The following is a 16,445-nucleotide window of genomic DNA, read 5'->3' as shown; positions in this document are numbered from 1 at the left end:
ACTATAGCCACCGGATCTCATAAGCCAACCATGTGGCAGTATGATTGGCGGCGCCTGCGGCCACCGTGTCATGGTAATAGATAAGTTATAATATAGGTCCTTTATAACGAATTCGTTTCGTGGCTATCTGCTTTGAGTCTAAGATCCGGCTTCGATGCGATAGGAGCTCCACAACACACCTTCGCCGCAAATGGTCCCTTTGAAGCTATGATCTAGGCCTGGTATTTCGAACGTGAATAAAATCCAATTTCTCATAAAATAGACCATGTTAATATCTCGGCCAAAACATACTCTGAAACAAAGAGAAATATTCGCCACTTCCTAATGCTATTTAAGTTCCTTCAATAAAAAAAAGATGTTCGCCGAATATTCAGGTTTCGGTTCTTTCATGCGAGTATTCTGAAACAACTACAACATCAATGAATAGTCATTGAAGTTCAACTCTTGTAGTACTATCCGACGTGCCCTGGTATGCTCATTCAATGATGGCGCTCCCCGAAGTCAGCAGATCCGTTCATACTTGACAACGTGTAGGGGTTTCATATTTATATTTGTTCGAAGACCGCGCGACACCAAAGAACCGATCGCATCAAGTTTTATTACCTTAGCAGCACTGAGGCATAGCCAGAATGGGAAGCTTTGCAAAATCACTTCTTGCTTTAGGCGGAATTTTGATTCATACTTCTATGGTCACTGCCTCCGAGTCAAACACAACTTTGAATAAAAGAAGTCGAAATGACACTCCTTGCGACGTGTATCTCACTCAAGGAGAGAATTCATGTGCTGGCATTGCCAAAGCCCATAGTATTACCACGGCAGATATCGAAAAATACAACAGCAAGACATACGCATGGAATGGCTGTGATAAACTGAGGCAAGGTGACTTCATATATATTAGCTCTAGGGCATCCCCGATGCCAGAAGCATTACCAAATGCTGTCTGTGGACCACAAGTCCCAGGAACCGCACCTCCAACAGACCCTGAGGGGTGGTCTAATCTCGGTTCTCTTAACCCATGCCCTGCTGGGCAGTATGTATGTTCCCCCATACTATGAGCTTCACAGATGATTCTAATGATTTTTAGTGTAAGCAAGGTCAGTGTCAACCCGGAGCAAATTCCTGCGGTGCTGCAGTCGGCCCCGCAGTCGCTTCTACTACGTCGACCACGGCTGCTGGCACCACGACAAAAACATTATCTACTTCATACACAACCAAACGCGTCACCGTGGACACAAGCAAAGATTCTACAACAAAGTCTACGACTACGAAAAGAACTACTACTACAACTACCACAAAGGACAAGACTGCAACGACTAAATCGAAAATCACAACGAGCAAGTGGCCTGAGAAAACTGGTGGTTTATTTTCCATTGCAATATATAGTTCACGGGAATGCTCAGGAGATTATTATGTAGTGGAAGGGCCCATCCTTGGCACCAACGGTAAATGCCTTGGAATCCATAGTGGAATATCCAGCATTAGTACTGGAACAAACACTTGGTGCAAGTGGTACTTCGATGGAGGTTTCAACTCCACAGACTGTGATTCCGGAGATAAATTGGAAATAGGTTCAATTCATATCACATCTGGTTCTTGCAACATTTATAATACGGAGGACTGTCAAAGCAACGGCAAGCTTGGGGGGTATGATTCCGGTATCTATACTGAGTGCCATGCTGTGGATGACCTTGCACCCAAAACGCTTGGCGGGTTGAAATGCTCTCACAATTTGTGACGGAAGCCCTCTTGTGTCTGCTCTAAATTCAGTATTATAGAATTTGGCTATGTCAGATCGCAATATGAGGTTGATAACGAACGAATATTCACGCAGATCTACTTTGATAAATGTTTTATTCAATTTGATAATCTCTTTTTCCGTCTCGTTAGCTAGTTGACCATGAACGTGGTGGAATTTCTTGGCGTCTTATCATTCAATGGTCAGAATTCTTTCCTATTGCGGTAGTTCACTGACCCTGTGTCAAAATGTTTGCCACATCCGAAGATTGCCGGAATCTTCGTACAAGAGATAAACCAAGGGGATACTCTCTTCCAGTTGATGTGGGGATCACGAATGTTCGACTTTCCTAAGAAGAAAGCCAATCAATCCTGCATCTCCAAGCATTATCGCTTTATTCAAGCGATTTTCATACCACCCCACCTCGGGTAGCACAAAAATGCGGAGTACGGCAGGGATTGCTACACTTCATGCCAGGGCTCTATTTAAGAAGGCGAGACGCATCTCTTAAATCAGTTGTGAAAGTTATTGCCAGCTCCCTTATCGAATTCTTTTTTCCAAAACTTACTCTGCTTACTTGGCGACGAAGCCACCTCAAAATGCAATTCTTCAATTATCCCGGAACCGAGAGTAACTCGGAGGCATTTCATTATTCGCAAGCTGTTCGAATCGGCAAAATTATCAAGACATCTGGTCAAGGTGGCTGGGATGAGAAGGGAAATATTACCACCGACGTTGATCAACAAGTCGCCGCCGCGTTCTCCAATATCGAAAAGGCTCTGAAAAGCGTGGACCAGCGTCTGTCTTGGGAAAATGTCTACGCCGTGCGCAGCTATCATATCAATGTGGAGGAAACATTTGATATAGTCACAAACAACTTCAAAAAGATAATTCCCGGACATAGGCCCATTTGGACCTGTGTGGAGATTGGCAAACTTGGAATCGAAGGAATGGCTATTGAGATTGAAGTTGAAGCGCATTTTCCCTATTGAGCTTCGGAATGCTTCTCTATTATCCTACCCATCGACAGAATTATCATTGCTGGAAATGAACTATATGCGTGGAACTTTTTGTATGAAATCGAGATGGCGGAGTTATTCTAAAATCCTCGGGGTCACTCCCTATGATAGCTGCTAGAATAAAAAAATCTTGAAAATAAAGTGTACCGCGTATAGACCAACCCGTTCGAACCGGCAAAATGGCCCGTGGATGTGCTAGCAAAAAGTAAATGCGGGGGTTAGCCACACGCGATTCCCGACTAACTGGTTCTGGAAGGTTTTTGGGCATTTGCCCCTGGTACGCTGACCGTAGGTGAAATATAACCGGGCCAGGTCTCTTTAAATCACTAGTGAAATTGCCCAACCCCGCAATTACCCCTCTGATAGCGAAATAGTATATCCCTACCAGACAACTTAAATATGATGAGAGTAAAAGATGCCGATGAAAAGGGATCCTGTTTATAGTTTAGTCTTGACTTTCAGAACTCGGCCGCGGTTGGTCCGAAATATTGCCTTCTTCAGCGTAGGGTGAAGCTTATCTTGGGAATAAGATAGAGATAACGACTGTATAAAAGGAATCTGCGATTCTCAGAAGCAATATCCAGAATACTAGAGAATAACATTGATTCCTTTCAAGGGCAAAGAATGGAGAATCCGAGCCCCAGCCTCAAATCGCTCGAAAAGAGAGTTAATCCAGAAATTGGAGATTACCAAGATGAACAACTATACCAATTGGGATATACACCCCAGTTGAAGCGCACACGAAAGCTATCCACTATGGTATTCATGTCTCTGTCAATTGCTTCAATTCCGTATGGAGTCGGTAGTTCGTTGATGAACGCCGTCTATGGTGGAGGTCAACTGTCATTGTTCATTGGATTGCTTGTCGTTTTAGTATTGGATTCCTGTGTTGCCGTCTCGCTTTCAGAATTAGCATCCCGATATCCAACTTCGTCCGGTGTTTATCACTGGTCATTCCGCCTACTAAAGTCGAACGAAAATCGCGCTTTCATTTCTTTCGTTACGGGCTGGATATGGCTTATTGGGAACTGGACTATATCTCTTTCTGTCAATTTCGGCATCGCATCCCTTATTGTCGCCACTGTATCGATCTTTTACCCTGACTGGACGGCCTCATCATGGCAGCTTCTACTCATATTTTACGCCATATGTCTCATCACATTTGTCATCTGCTTCTTCGGTGACCACCTACTGCCGCTCATTGATACTCTCTCCGCTGCGTGTTCTGTGGTGACTTGTATCGCATTTGCCATAACCATGGCTGTTTTGGCAGAAGAAGGTCGACACGATGCTCAAACAGGTCTTGTTGGGTATGATCCAAGTTATTCTGGATGGGAGGAGCATTTCACATTTTTTATTGGACTCCTTCCCCCAGCTTATGCATTCTCTGCTCTCGGGATGACAGTGTCCATGGCAGAGGAATGCACAGATCCTTCTACGCAAATACCTACTGCGATCAGTTTGGTACCTGTTGTCGCTGGGATTGCCGCGGTGATTTTCACCTTGCCTATATGTTTCACTCTACCGCCACTCGCCGATATTATCAATGCGCCGTATGGCCAGGCATTGCCATACATCATCCACGTTGTAACAGGATCACCGGCGGCATCAATTGTGCTCATAGTACTTGTCCTATTGGTCGCAATATTTTGTTCAATCAGCATCACAACGACGGCCGGGAGATGTACTTGGGCATTTTCCCGGGATAACGCCCTGCCATTGTCACATTTATGGTCTGCGACCGTGAAAGATAGTCCTCTATCGGCTTTATGCCTCGTGACTGCAATTGAAATGCTCCTCGGTCTAATTTATCTTGGCAGTACGAGTGCCTTTACAGCTTTTGCATCAGTTGGAGTTATTGCCCTTGCAGTGGCCTATGCTATTCCTATTGCAATCAGTCTCTTTGTTGACAAGCGCGTTGAAGTTAGCCAATCATGTTGGAAGCTTAAGCCTGCGATTGGCAAAATTGCGAATGGCATTGCGCTGCTTTGGATCGCATTTCAGGTCGTTCTATTCTGTATGCCGGTGACTTTGCCCGTGAACAGTGAAACCATGACTTACGCTTCCGTCGTTTTTGTCGGCTGTGTTGGTTTAAGTATGCTATGGTATCTTTTATATGGTAGGAAATGTGAGAAGATCTTCTATGTACTACTTTTTCTCGCTCGGGGATGTACTAACTCGATTTTTCTCAGATTTCAAAGGGCCCGTGGAAGAGATCGATGGTACAACACTCCAATGAAAGAAATGGAATTGATGGAAGAAAAGGAAATTGGATCTTACATTTGATATTTCATCAAATTTAGGATAATACTATTCGCTCGCATTTGCTTCAAAGTAGATTACATCAAAGAACCAATACATCCCTTCCCAACGAGGAGAATAAAACTTTCCAATCACCCTCCTGCCGATTGGAAGACCAAAGCTCTTCCAGAGCTGCCCGGATACTAAGTAAGGAGTTGAACCTTATCGTTCGAAAGATCGAGTCCAACTTGCCCAGAATATTGCTTTGGTGGTCGCTGGTAAATGAGTGTGCCCCAACCACGTAAAGTGGAAATACGATACAATTATGTGCTTTCGAGTCAGGGCTAATAGCTTGAATACACCCCATGCAGAAACTGACATGTTGTTGCACGAGGCGATGGCGAGGTGGTAGCCCACAGACCGCGCGATAAAGATAAATCAAAGCGCTGTGTTGGAATGCCCTAGTAAATGCTGAAGTTTGATTGGCCTTCTCCAGCTCGGATTTTGAAAGCGTTTCTTCCTCTGGGCAGCCGAAGTGATCCAGACTTAGGACAGAAAAGCTGGGCTGGAGACGTCGTTCGAAGTCCCGAACTTGGTCAATGTGTAGTTTTTCCTCATTAGCTTGGATTGATTGTCGATAAAATGCCATCTCTGCCATTGTTTGAAATATGACTGATAGATTGACGCCATATGGCTGCTTTTCCCACCAAACGGGTCCGCGCTCGATTTGTTGCCAGATTTTACCCGGGAAGCATGGTGATCGATCGTCAAGTAAAGCGCGAGTGAGATCCGTCGAGGCAAACTCAGATAATAGCATAAGGGGGGTCTCCTTTTTGCCCTCACCCATAAGTGCATCGAGCCCTCCAAGTTGTTCCACAATGGCCTGTACACCAGCCTGGTGGCTAGCCGTTGATGCAGACTGTTCTCCACAGTCTATGAAGCCGTCGAGGAAATATAGCAATAAGACAGCAACTAGTAATCTGGATAAAGACTCGTTGTTGGAAATATTTTGATGTAATTGTTGCCGGACCGACGTTAAGCAGCTCAGTCTTTTTTCGCTTATGGATTTCAACTGATTGGGGCTGTTATCATGCTGAAGCACACGATGCGCCTCTGCCAATTCGCACATTGCGAGCAGGACAGGCTTAAATTCCAGTGCAAGTGATATAGGAGGAGGACAAGGGTGGGTGGCGGTAGTGAGCAAGGGCCAAAGGGCAGCTTGGAAGTAGTCGAGTGATTTGAGCTCTCCCGAGGCCAGATGAGCATCATGTAATTGACCGAATAAAGTTGCCTTGGGTGATGTGCAGGCCGCCTGGTATGCCAAGGGGGCGGATTTCGTAGGGCGAGAATTCCAGCGTACGAGAAGTTTGTCGAAGCTGCACTTCGCGCCCGAGATAATACATCGACGACAATGGGGCTGCACCAGGTCGCATTTGACCCGCCGTTGCTTACATGGCCAGCATGAGCCTTGAACTATCCGCTGACGCTTGGGCGTCATACTGTGTCCGGTCACAATGGGTCTAGAATGAATAGTGCACGGGAATTGAGACCGTTAAAGGAGGATAAATTGTCGGCGTTGGGTGATCGTCTTTGTGAGAGAAGTGGCACTTCTCTGCCGATTCCCCGAATTAAGAAGGTCCCGTGGTCTATTCTGAGCTGCAGAGCATCATAAAGGACTGATAGGCATTTCTAATGACGAGGACAAATAAGTTTCCTGGCGCGGAATCAAAAGCGGGGGTTGGTGCGAGGCTCGGATCCTACAACTGATATGGGTATACCCGAGGGATTTGAGATAACAAAACTGCCGAAATTCTTGACTTTCAGGCCATTAGACTTTCCACCTTCGGTTAGCGGCTTATCATGGTCGAAATACTTACCCTGAATGGTCTAGGCGTGAGATAGGTATCTGGGGTAGCGAACGTACTCCGATCTAATATGCAGCCTCCTGCATGACTCGGATCTATAAAACAGGTGCCTTCTGCTTTTCTAATACCCCAATCCCAATACTATACATTCCCATTTCATTGAATTATGGAGCTCTTCGAGATGATTTCGCCGACAGCCCTCTCATTACCAGCCAATTCATTTCCACTTTTAGGAATACTCGCTTCCCTACTAGCCTGGCTTTTTGTCAAGGGTTTCGCTGTGAAAAATTCCAAGATCGATTCACAAGATCAAAAATTAGAGGAGAAGGAAGCATTTGTCACGCCACTTCCTACAGCAAATCTTGATGATCCAACTGCTACCTCGCCGAAGCTGTATAGGCCATTCCGTCATGGCCCAAATTTTATCACGATGGGGATCCGGAAATTGGGCTGGGACAACTGGATTGAAATGGACTCATACTTCCTCCGATATCACGATATGAAGGCCGCGGAGCTGAAGAAGGAGTTCAACGAACATGTCAAATATGTCGACAACGAGGCGACACGAGATGCCTGTTTTGAATTGAACGAAGAGTTGGTGCGATATTTAACGCATCGCTACCCAAAGGTATATCGACTAGAGGAAGGAAAAGTGCACAATAGCTTGACTAGTGAGAGTTTTGCGTTTCCTGCGGGTATGGAAAACACCTGTGATCCATTCAATTGCACCCGCTCATTTCTACTTAGCAACCCCCGATGAAGCTTTGGCCACTTCGGCTTTGCTTGTGCAAGATGACTTAGTGATCATGATGAAAAATGATGGTAAGGACTTACAACTCCAGTGCGGCCTATAATACTGACCTTCGATAGATGGACAGTATCACCTCGACGCGGCTGCAGTTTGCCTTCCTGGGTTCTGGCGGTTGAAAGAAAAGTTTCGCATGTCGCTTGATACACTGCACTTCGAGGCCGGTGTCCCTCACTACGAAGCGAAATTGCAAAAAGCCATGAACAAATTTTTCCAAAAGCTGACTCCGGACAAGCCAGTGGAAAGAAATAATGTAATTGAATACATCTCGCTGTCATATTATCGTGACTGACTCACTGACTTTTTCACTTAGTTTTTTATTCAGCTTGACGATGGATTGCATTGGTCTCATCGCATGGGAGATCAGCAGGGCACCGAAGTCGCTTGTTCGTTCTCCTCGATAGATTCAAATGTACCTGTTTTCTGTTTTTTTTTTTTTAACATGGATCTTCCAGCATGGGCTACAGCCAACAGCAGAGGGCTTACCGTGGATGAAATCCACTTTCGCAGTGAGCGTCAAACATTACGTCGGCTACCTCGGTCAAACGCCATTGTTTTTACGATCCGCACGTATTTCGAGCCGGTAACTAAAGTTTCCCGAGAACCGCACGTCCCTGGCCGTTTGGCGGAGGCAATCCGAAGCTGGGACGAGACTGTCTCCTTTTATAAGGGAAAATCACACTGGGACAAGATTTTACTGCCATATCTCGACGAACAAGACAAACTGCAGAAGGAACGTGGGGAAATCAAAATTGCAGAGGCCGACTTTCCGTATTAAATTCTTCTTAGAACTGATACAGTGGAATTGGATGTGATAGTCTCATTATCTGTTCTAATTCTGACTTCCCGGGTTGGCTTAGAGCCCTGGAGACATTTTCCATAGCGCTGAAATTTGATTACCAGAGATCAAAAATCAACTAGCGAGACACGCGCAACATCATGGCCTTGTTTTCAGGCTTCTATTCTGTTGATAACGCACTTGGGTGTTGTCCCGATATTCAGGATTCCCGTCGGATACGTCAAAGAGGGCGATGTTCCTTTCTAAACTTGATTATTCGGCGGATATCTCGTACAATTGCATCATTTTGTCTATAATTTGTAGCACGCGTCGGACAAATACTCCCCACAGACCGACCGACCTACCCTCGGGCGGCCATTTATCGGATTTGCGTTACTCGGTTCGGGATCGGGCATGCAGATCATCTACATTTGCGCCCCCGGCTAAGTGCAGCTAAACCCCCGACAAACAACCCTCATTGGGCGCTGACACCCCAGCCAAAAGTTTAACGAATGTAACACTGCTTTGTTATGAAACACGTTCAAGCAACCAATAGCTCTCTCAAGATGATTCTTCCACGATCTCATCACATGTCTGCAATTTAAATTGGTTTACGGTCGACGCCGGAGACCGTGTTGAAGTCCTGCAAGCTGTGATTTCATTTCCGACTGATCGACTCTGTGCCCTGACGATCTCAACTCGTTGATCCACTGGAAGCTGTTGTTTAAGACGTCTTCCTTGGATAAAGTTTCCATTCTCCATTCCCCGTGGGGCCGATGGAGAAGGCGATGATGGAATGGGATACTATGGGAAGATATAAACCGGGAGAATATCTCGCGGTTGGGAATTGGACAGGAAAAAAACTCTCACTGCGACTCGAGACAACCCAAAATGGTCGGCTGCAATCTCTTGACTCTCGCCCTGCTGGTTCCCGCAGCAGTCTCGTCTGCTATTCATCCCGGGGTCCATCGCCGACAGTCGGGACTTGATGGATTTGTCAAATCCGAGTCTTCAATTTCACTTCAAGGCATTCTGAACAATATCGGTGCCGATGGCTCTGCTGTTTCCGGGGCATCTGCTGGGGTTGTTGTCGCTTCACCCTCGAAAACCAACCCTAATTGTCAGTGATCTTGTATTTCCAAGGCCGCGAAAAAAAAAGAAAAGAAAAGAAAAGAAACTTAGCTAACAACTAGTATAGACTTTTATTCATGGACTCGTGATGCCGCCTTGACACTCAAAGTATTGATTGACCAATTCATCGCAGGGGATAGTACCCTCGAAACGGTCATCCAGCAGTACATTTCCACCCAGGCCAAGCTACAGGCCGTTTCGAACCCATCGGGAGATCTATCAAACGGAGCAGGCCTTGGAGAACCCAAGTTCGAGACGAATGTGACAGCCTTCACAGGAGACTGGGGTCGACCACAACGCGACGGACCAGCCCTCCGAGCAACAGCGCTCATCGCATACGGAAACCACCTCCTCTCTTCCGGAAAACAGTCAGTCGTCAAGTCGAACATCTGGCCCATCGTGCAAAACGACCTCAACTACGTGGCCCAATACTGGAACCAGACCGGGTTTGATCTGTGGGAGGAAGTTCAAGGATCATCCTTCTTCACCATCGCCGCACAACACCGCGCTTTGGTTGAGGGGACCGCATTCGCTAAATCGCTCGGTGAGTCTTGCGATGGTTGTGACTCCCAGGCCCCGCAGGTCCTTTGCTTTCTCCAGGATTTCTGGAATGGCAAGGCTGTCATCTCCAACCTGGCCAATAATGGTCGCTCCGGGTTGGATGTCAACTCCATCCTCAGCTCGATCCAGACCTTCGACCCCAGTGCTACTTGTGATGATAGCACTTTCCAGCCATGCTCTGCTCGGGCACTCCTCGCTCACAAGGCGGTAGTTGATTCTTTCCGATCCATCTATAAGGTCAACAGTGGTAAAGAGGCAGGCAGTGCCGTGGCTATTGGTCGCTATGCAGAAGATACTTACCAAGGAGGCAACCCCTGGTAAGCTTATTAAAATCTCCGATTTGATCTCCACTTCTGCAGCTTGCTTATATCAATCAATTTTAGGTACCTTGCCACTTTAGCCGCCGCCGAACAACTCTACGACGCTCTCTACCAGTGGAAGCAACAAGGATCGCTGGCCATCACACAGACCAGTCTACCTTTCTTCCAGGATCTGGACTCGACTGCTCGCGTGGGCAATTACTCCAGCTCCTCGTCAACCTATTCCTCCCTCACCGGAGCCGTCCAGACATATGCGGATGGATTTTTCTCGATTGTTCAGCAGTATACTCCCAGCAATGGGTCACTGGCGGAGCAATTTAGCCGGGACGATGGCACCGCAATCTCTGCGCGCGATCTGACTTGGTCTTATGCGGCCTTCTTGACAGCTTCTGACCGTCGCAGTGGCACTGTTCCTGCGAGTTGGGGAGCATCTGGTGCCAATCAAGTGCCGACGCAGTGCCAGGGCAGCTCGGCCACTGGTTCTTATTCCACTCCAACCGTGGGATCTTGGTAGGTACCGCCGCCCTGCAGTATATGACACCCTAGATAAAGTTGAATCAACCTTGGAATATGAATTTAAAGTACAGAGTACAAAGCACCCTTTACCCCTCGTAGGCAACACCTCGACTAGGCAGAATGTCTCAGATTGGGGCGATACGAGGACTCCACTTCGGTAGTTGCGAGCCTCACTCGTTGATTACTTTAGTTGACTAGTGAGCAGTCCAGGGTCTGTTCGGCCCCAATCGCCCTTTTTATTCGAGTGGCGTGCAAAACTGAAACTGAAACGCCTTTTTCTTTTCTCCTCTTTTCTTTTTCTCACATCTCAATCTACTCTCTCTCTCTATCTCTCTGATATTTAAATTCCTTTGTTTGCCTGCCTGATTAGGTCATTTCGTGCAAAATGGGCCGCTTTAACGACCGCCCCGATCTACCCGCCTCATCCTCGCTTTCCTTACACACTCTCGACCCCGACGAGATTAACGACATCAACGACGTTGACGAGCAACCCCCTCCTTATACCGACGAGCCCGATCTTGCCCCCTCTCAGAGCACAAGCGTCCAAGCCCCATCGCAAAATGGTCGCTCCATTCGTCCGCTCGCCCTGGTCGACAGCGCCTATATCCTCCCCGGCGCGACCGAGAGCAAAGCAGAAGACAAGCGCGCTGCAACCACCTCCGCAATCCTCTCGCAAGATGCCGGCGTCCTCTATCGTTCTATTCGACGCCAGATGAAACTGCCGCCGCGGCCGATCCTCTCCATCACGGGCAGCCACACCGAGTCGAGCAAAGACAGCAACAACAAGAAGACTACCAACAGCGTGACGGACTTTCAGTTTCAGTTAGACTTGGCCGAGACTATGCTTACCGGATGGGAGGGAATGTCAGCAGATGGTATTGATAACTGGTTCAGCGCCTACGTGAATAAGGACGACGACGACATCCTTGCCCATCGTGGTGGTAGACTTCGCTCGAAAGTGTACAAGGCTCCGCATTCCAAGAAACATGGTGCAATTGCATTGGATGACGAAAGCGATGCTCGTCTAATTGGACCTGACGCCGAGACCGACACGATCGAGGAACTCGATCCCCGCGACCGCGATCATTTTGTTCTAAAATACATTGATACCGATTTGAAGATGTGGTGTGAACGATACTGTGCCGATCCAGCCCCGGTCAAATCGTAAGTTTACAATCTTGCAAATTACCTGATCCCTTTGCTAATCCCTGTCAATGTATTATACAGATTCTCTCTACATCGCCATCTTCAAGCCTTCAGCACCAAAACCATCCGCAACGCCCTCGACACCCACATTCGAGACCTGAACTACCAAGGCTCGATCTCCTTCAAGCAGCACTCAGCGCACGGAACCGTAACAATTTACTCCCCACACTGGATCAACAGACTCCGCCTAAACTCCTACGTCTGGTGGATAGTTGTCATTCTCCAACTGTGGATCATCACCTGGCCTATAATCTGGCTAATGGAAAAACGGTACGAAGTCGCCCAAACGCACTGGAATGCTTCACTGGAAGCAGATGTCACGACCGGCCTGGCGAAATGCTATGCCCAGGGCCGAGATGAGTCCCAGTTAGCGCAGTTCTGGGCCCCCGCTGTCAAACACGCAGCGTGGACTAGGCGGCAGGGTGACAATGGTCTTCTTACGAGGATCGATGCAGAACGTTTGCAGGGTATGACTACCGATCAGCTTATTGGCTTGCGGGATAGTCCTTCTGAGTCGGAGTGTGAGCGACGGGCGCGTGTTGATCGTGGTCAAGGTGGTTTTGTTGATGGGATTATTGGTCTGGCTCGTGGTGTTTCGGAGATGTCTCAGGATTATCGTCTGCGGATGGGATGGGGAGGGAATTGTTAAGCCATAAACGCAGAATTGGAAAACTCTTGGAACCAGGGGAAGAAATCACACTGGCTACACCAAAGCTCGCGAAATCCTCTTGACTTTCTCAATGGCGTTCGAACGTACCATCCTTTTTTTTTTCGTTTTTGGCTATTTCTTTCTATTTTCATACCACAGGCCAGCAACTCTTTATTCAATCAATACCCATCATTTATCTCGCAAAATTTCTAGTTTTATTTTGAAAATTCAAGGATTGCCCGGGCGGAGCCACTGAACTTCCCTGGTGCTCAGCCACTATAAAACGACGATGTTTATCTATAGCTTCGCCTGTGCTGTATGTTGACTATATTTGCAACGAAAACCTACGATCCGGAATAATGGCCAAGTTTTACGATGAAATGAAGAGCAAAATCCAATGTTCGTAATATGCTAGTATTAGTGTAATTCTAATTATCCAAAATATCTGAGAAACTCATACATCCATCCATCGTCAAGCTGGTCGGCAATCAAGTCCAGCTCAAGCTGCATCTGCACCCTCTTCCTTGCGATCCATCTCCTCCATCAAATCCATCCCCATAGGCAACTTCTTCGCCACTCTAACAGGATCGAAGATCGACTTCGACTGAATAAAAATCTGATCAATCTCCTCAAGCGATCTACCCCGAGTCTCAGGGTAAAAAAGGAAAATAACAACAACGCCCACGGCACTAGTCACCGCATAAACAATATTATACTTCCACTTGATATTCGAAAAAGCAATCGGGCTCACTTCCGCAACCATAAAATTGAATAGCCAAGAAGACATCGCTCCCATCGCCGTCACCTGGTGACGAATATCCAGCGGCGCGATCTCAGCACCATACATGAACGGGATGATAAACATGCCAATCGTAAGCGTATAGTCTGCCATGAAGTAGAAGAACACCGCCGCACGACTGGCAGCTGCATTGCCGAGATTGGACGTGAGACCCGCCACGGCGGCTTGTTCGATCACCATCGCGCCTAGGGGAAAACATCATCAGCGGACGACGGCCGAATCGATCGACCACGAAAACGGCAGTCAGGCCGCCCAGCGCTAGAGCCATTTGTAGGCATGCGGCGAGAATTCTCGCGTCGATTCCGGAGTAGCCGAGGGTTTCTTCGAAGATGGAGGTGGAGTAGAATGTGATTGCGTTAATACCGCTCAGCTGGGTGAACATGGTAACGCTCATGGCGATGAGCAGTCTGTGAAGATGGCGGTTTTTATTCATGGAGAAGATACTGCCTGACTTTTTGGTGCCGTTGCTGGTACTTCTTTGGATCGCGGCGTGGATGATGGTCACTTCTCTGATGACTTCGGGATCATCTGCGGGGGCTGCGAGAAGTCGAGACATTATATGGGTTGCTTCGTCTAGCTTATCTTGCTTGACCAGCCAGCGCGGAGATTCGGGCAGAAATGGGGTCAGAGAAAGAAGCACGATGATGAAGAGTAGTGGTAGAGCGATGGTAAACCTCCAGCTCACTGATCCGGTTGTATGGTACATGCCAAAATTGACCCATGATGCGATGAAAAATCCACTCAAAGCGAAGACGCCTTCGATCAGGACTAGACGACCGCGCTTCTCGGCACTGGCTGTCTCACTCACGTACATGGGGACAGTGCCGGTGTACATACCAATTCCAACGCCTAGGCTACATTAGATCGAGTACAAGCAAGAAGAGAGAAGTTTGAAAGTTTGAAAAGTACTCACCGGTCACTGTTCGTCCAACCAAAATCTGAGCAAGCGAGTATGTAGTCGCTTGAATAATGATACCGGCAGTAGCAATAATGCCAGCTAGGATCATTGTCTTACGTCGACCAAGTTTGTCACCAATAAACAGACATGAAAAGGCACCGGCGGCAGATCCAATCTCGAAAATGGCAATCACAAGACCTGAGAATGAGGCAGTCCATCAATGTCAACCCTTGAATTGCAACTGGTAGTTAGACCAACCTTGAATGGTAGAGTTATGTGACTTTTGTGAGCCCGTGGTATGGGTAGTATCAACTTCAGGAATCGTTTCCAAGAAGCTTGGCAAGGTCATGAAGCCGTTCATCATAGCTTGGTTATAACCTTGAACAAGGAAAGCCACCGCACCCAAAACGGCAATCATGCGTTGAAGGCTTTCGCCTTGTGCATTGCGAAGGCCCATTACTAAGTCCCTATGCCCCGTGGGGGAAATTAAACAACAATTATAATTGACTCGTGTCCGAAGTATGCATAAATGTGCCCAACCCGATCCAACAAAGAGTATAAATCCGGGGATGATTGATCTGGGGTAAAATGCAGGTTTTTGTCAGTGTGAAAAATTAAGAAAAAAGTGATACGTGCTAGACTAGGTTCACAGATCCATTCCTGACTCACTGACCTCACTGAGCTTGTTTTTCTGGGCGTACCCACTTTCGGAGTCAGGGGCGATTCTCCGAGATCCCTAAATTTTTCAGCTTAGTGAACCCGACATCGGAGATCTTCACCTTCTTTGATTGAACTATTGGAGCTAGTGACTGCTGATCGGCTGGTTGTTAATAATTATGTATCGCGATTTCTTCCTTTCAATTATCTCCCTGTGCTTCGACATGTCTCAAATGTCCAATCAATTAGTCCTATTTGTCTGGTTGCCGATCGACCGGGCAAGGGATTATCCCTAGATGCTTAGTCCGTGTTTATGATCTTCGGCATTGGGCTCGATGCATGGAAAGAAGAACGTCCTTATAAGACACAAATCATCAATGTGTTATGTGTGCCCAGGTATATGTAGCTCCTTAGGTTCTCTACTTACAGTCTGTAGATTATAACCTGAATCCCCTTGATAAAATAAAACCCACACCAAGCGGAGTCTCGGTCTGACGCTTAACTTTGTGATGCGCGGCGAAGAAGACAAAACAAATTGATTTCTTTAACAAGTCTTAGGAATAACCAATTCTCCGGCTTTGAATTGGCTCTGCAGTATAGGTATGCTCTGGGCGAGCCTAAAATATATTCCTCCAAGACTGCTTTTTTCCGCAATTTGTGACCCCGCAAATCCACTTGCCGACTAGGCGACCCACTTAGCAAAGAGAGAATACAATTTATCTGGCTATCGGGAAATATATATATCTACTCGTACAGAGATGAACAATACGGCGCTCCAAAAGCGCAGGCTGTAACTTCAGAGTCTAAAATTACTTACTAGTAGTGTTCTGACTGTCCTATTCTCTATCCATTTAAGGGAACTAGTACCTACCTAAGACGGAATAGATTGGTTAATCTACTCTATTTTAGGTAGCTACTGGTCTGCTACTAGTATTAGAAGATGGTCAATAATAGTAGACAATTAGGGTTTAAAAACTTTTGTGGTAATAAAGGAAATGGAAATCACCTCACGTTGCTTTGTTGCTTTGTTGACCCAATTTTGTTGGTGGATTCTGATTCTTTTTTTGATTCCCTTCTTTTCTCTCTAGTCTTGATACTTTCCTTGGATGCTACCATGTTGATTTGATATCTTCGTGCCAGAGTGCAACAATATAGAGGTTAAGCATAATCCCCCATCAAGGAACGTGGAGGTGTGAATTACGCCTAGAACGCCTTGAACTAAGTATATGTCGCGACTTCTTAAACCCGTTCCATCGATGCTG

At 46.9% G+C, this 16,445-nt stretch overlaps 8 protein-coding genes across 8 annotated transcripts; 6 read left to right on the top strand and 2 right to left on the bottom strand.

Annotated features, from left to right (window-relative positions):
* Window positions 1-629: 629 nt before the first annotated feature.
* Window positions 630-1,735, top strand: N7481_002540 (Peptidoglycan-binding Lysin subgroup; the record flags this gene model as incomplete). The annotated part of the gene is made up of 2 exons (XM_057261759.1): window positions 630-1,034; window positions 1,085-1,735. The coding sequence occupies 2 exons, from the start codon at window positions 630-632 to the stop codon at window positions 1,733-1,735; spliced, it is 1,056 nt and encodes a 351-aa protein (XP_057126691.1).
* A 599-nt stretch (window positions 1,736-2,334) lies between these two features.
* On the top strand, window positions 2,335-2,727 carry N7481_002539 (uncharacterized protein; the record flags this gene model as incomplete). Its single annotated transcript, XM_057261758.1, has 1 exon — window positions 2,335-2,727. One exon carries the CDS (start codon window positions 2,335-2,337, stop codon window positions 2,725-2,727), a length of 393 nt encoding a protein of 130 aa, XP_057126690.1.
* Window positions 2,728-3,378: 651 nt separating this feature from the next.
* N7481_002538 (Amino acid/polyamine transporter I) lies at window positions 3,379-4,993 on the top strand (the record flags this gene model as incomplete). Its single annotated transcript, XM_057261757.1, has 2 exons — window positions 3,379-4,849; window positions 4,947-4,993. The coding sequence occupies 2 exons, from the start codon at window positions 3,379-3,381 to the stop codon at window positions 4,991-4,993; spliced, it is 1,518 nt and encodes a 505-aa protein (XP_057126689.1).
* Window positions 4,994-5,098: 105 nt separating this feature from the next.
* Window positions 5,099-6,493, bottom strand: N7481_002537 (Zn(II)2Cys6 transcription factor; the record flags this gene model as incomplete). Its single annotated transcript, XM_057261756.1, has 1 exon — window positions 5,099-6,493. The coding sequence occupies one exon, from the start codon at window positions 6,491-6,493 to the stop codon at window positions 5,099-5,101; it is 1,395 nt and encodes a 464-aa protein (XP_057126688.1).
* A 533-nt stretch (window positions 6,494-7,026) lies between these two features.
* On the top strand, window positions 7,027-8,446 carry N7481_002536 (heme-dependent oxidative N-demethylase family protein; the record flags this gene model as incomplete). The annotated part of the gene is made up of 5 exons (XM_057261755.1): window positions 7,027-7,555; window positions 7,608-7,682; window positions 7,731-7,921; window positions 7,982-8,054; window positions 8,124-8,446. 5 exons carry the CDS (start codon window positions 7,027-7,029, stop codon window positions 8,444-8,446), a joined length of 1,191 nt encoding a protein of 396 aa, XP_057126687.1.
* An 891-nt stretch (window positions 8,447-9,337) lies between these two features.
* Window positions 9,338-10,972, top strand: N7481_002535 (glycoside hydrolase family 15 protein; the record flags this gene model as incomplete). Its single annotated transcript, XM_057261754.1, has 3 exons — window positions 9,338-9,566; window positions 9,645-10,455; window positions 10,522-10,972. 3 exons carry the CDS (start codon window positions 9,338-9,340, stop codon window positions 10,970-10,972), a joined length of 1,491 nt encoding a protein of 496 aa, XP_057126686.1.
* A 387-nt stretch (window positions 10,973-11,359) lies between these two features.
* Window positions 11,360-12,829, top strand: N7481_002534 (uncharacterized protein; the record flags this gene model as incomplete). Its single annotated transcript, XM_057261753.1, has 2 exons — window positions 11,360-12,138; window positions 12,202-12,829. 2 exons carry the CDS (start codon window positions 11,360-11,362, stop codon window positions 12,827-12,829), a joined length of 1,407 nt encoding a protein of 468 aa, XP_057126685.1.
* A 499-nt stretch (window positions 12,830-13,328) lies between these two features.
* N7481_002533 (uncharacterized protein) lies at window positions 13,329-14,983 on the bottom strand (the record flags this gene model as incomplete). The annotated part of the gene is made up of 4 exons (XM_057261752.1): window positions 13,329-13,813; window positions 13,839-14,477; window positions 14,542-14,724; window positions 14,785-14,983. The coding sequence occupies 4 exons, from the start codon at window positions 14,981-14,983 to the stop codon at window positions 13,329-13,331; spliced, it is 1,506 nt and encodes a 501-aa protein (XP_057126684.1).
* Between the last annotated feature and the right edge of the window lie 1,462 nt (window positions 14,984-16,445).

This window comes from Penicillium waksmanii, assembly GCF_028829765.1.
Source record: "Penicillium waksmanii strain IBT 27052 chromosome Unknown utg000002l:1.0-3326099.0:1.0-3328782.0, whole genome shotgun sequence".
Taxonomy (NCBI): domain Eukaryota; kingdom Fungi; phylum Ascomycota; class Eurotiomycetes; order Eurotiales; family Aspergillaceae; genus Penicillium; species Penicillium waksmanii.
Note: the sequence above shows the minus strand (reverse complement) of the source record. Positions and strands in the feature narration are given on the sequence as shown.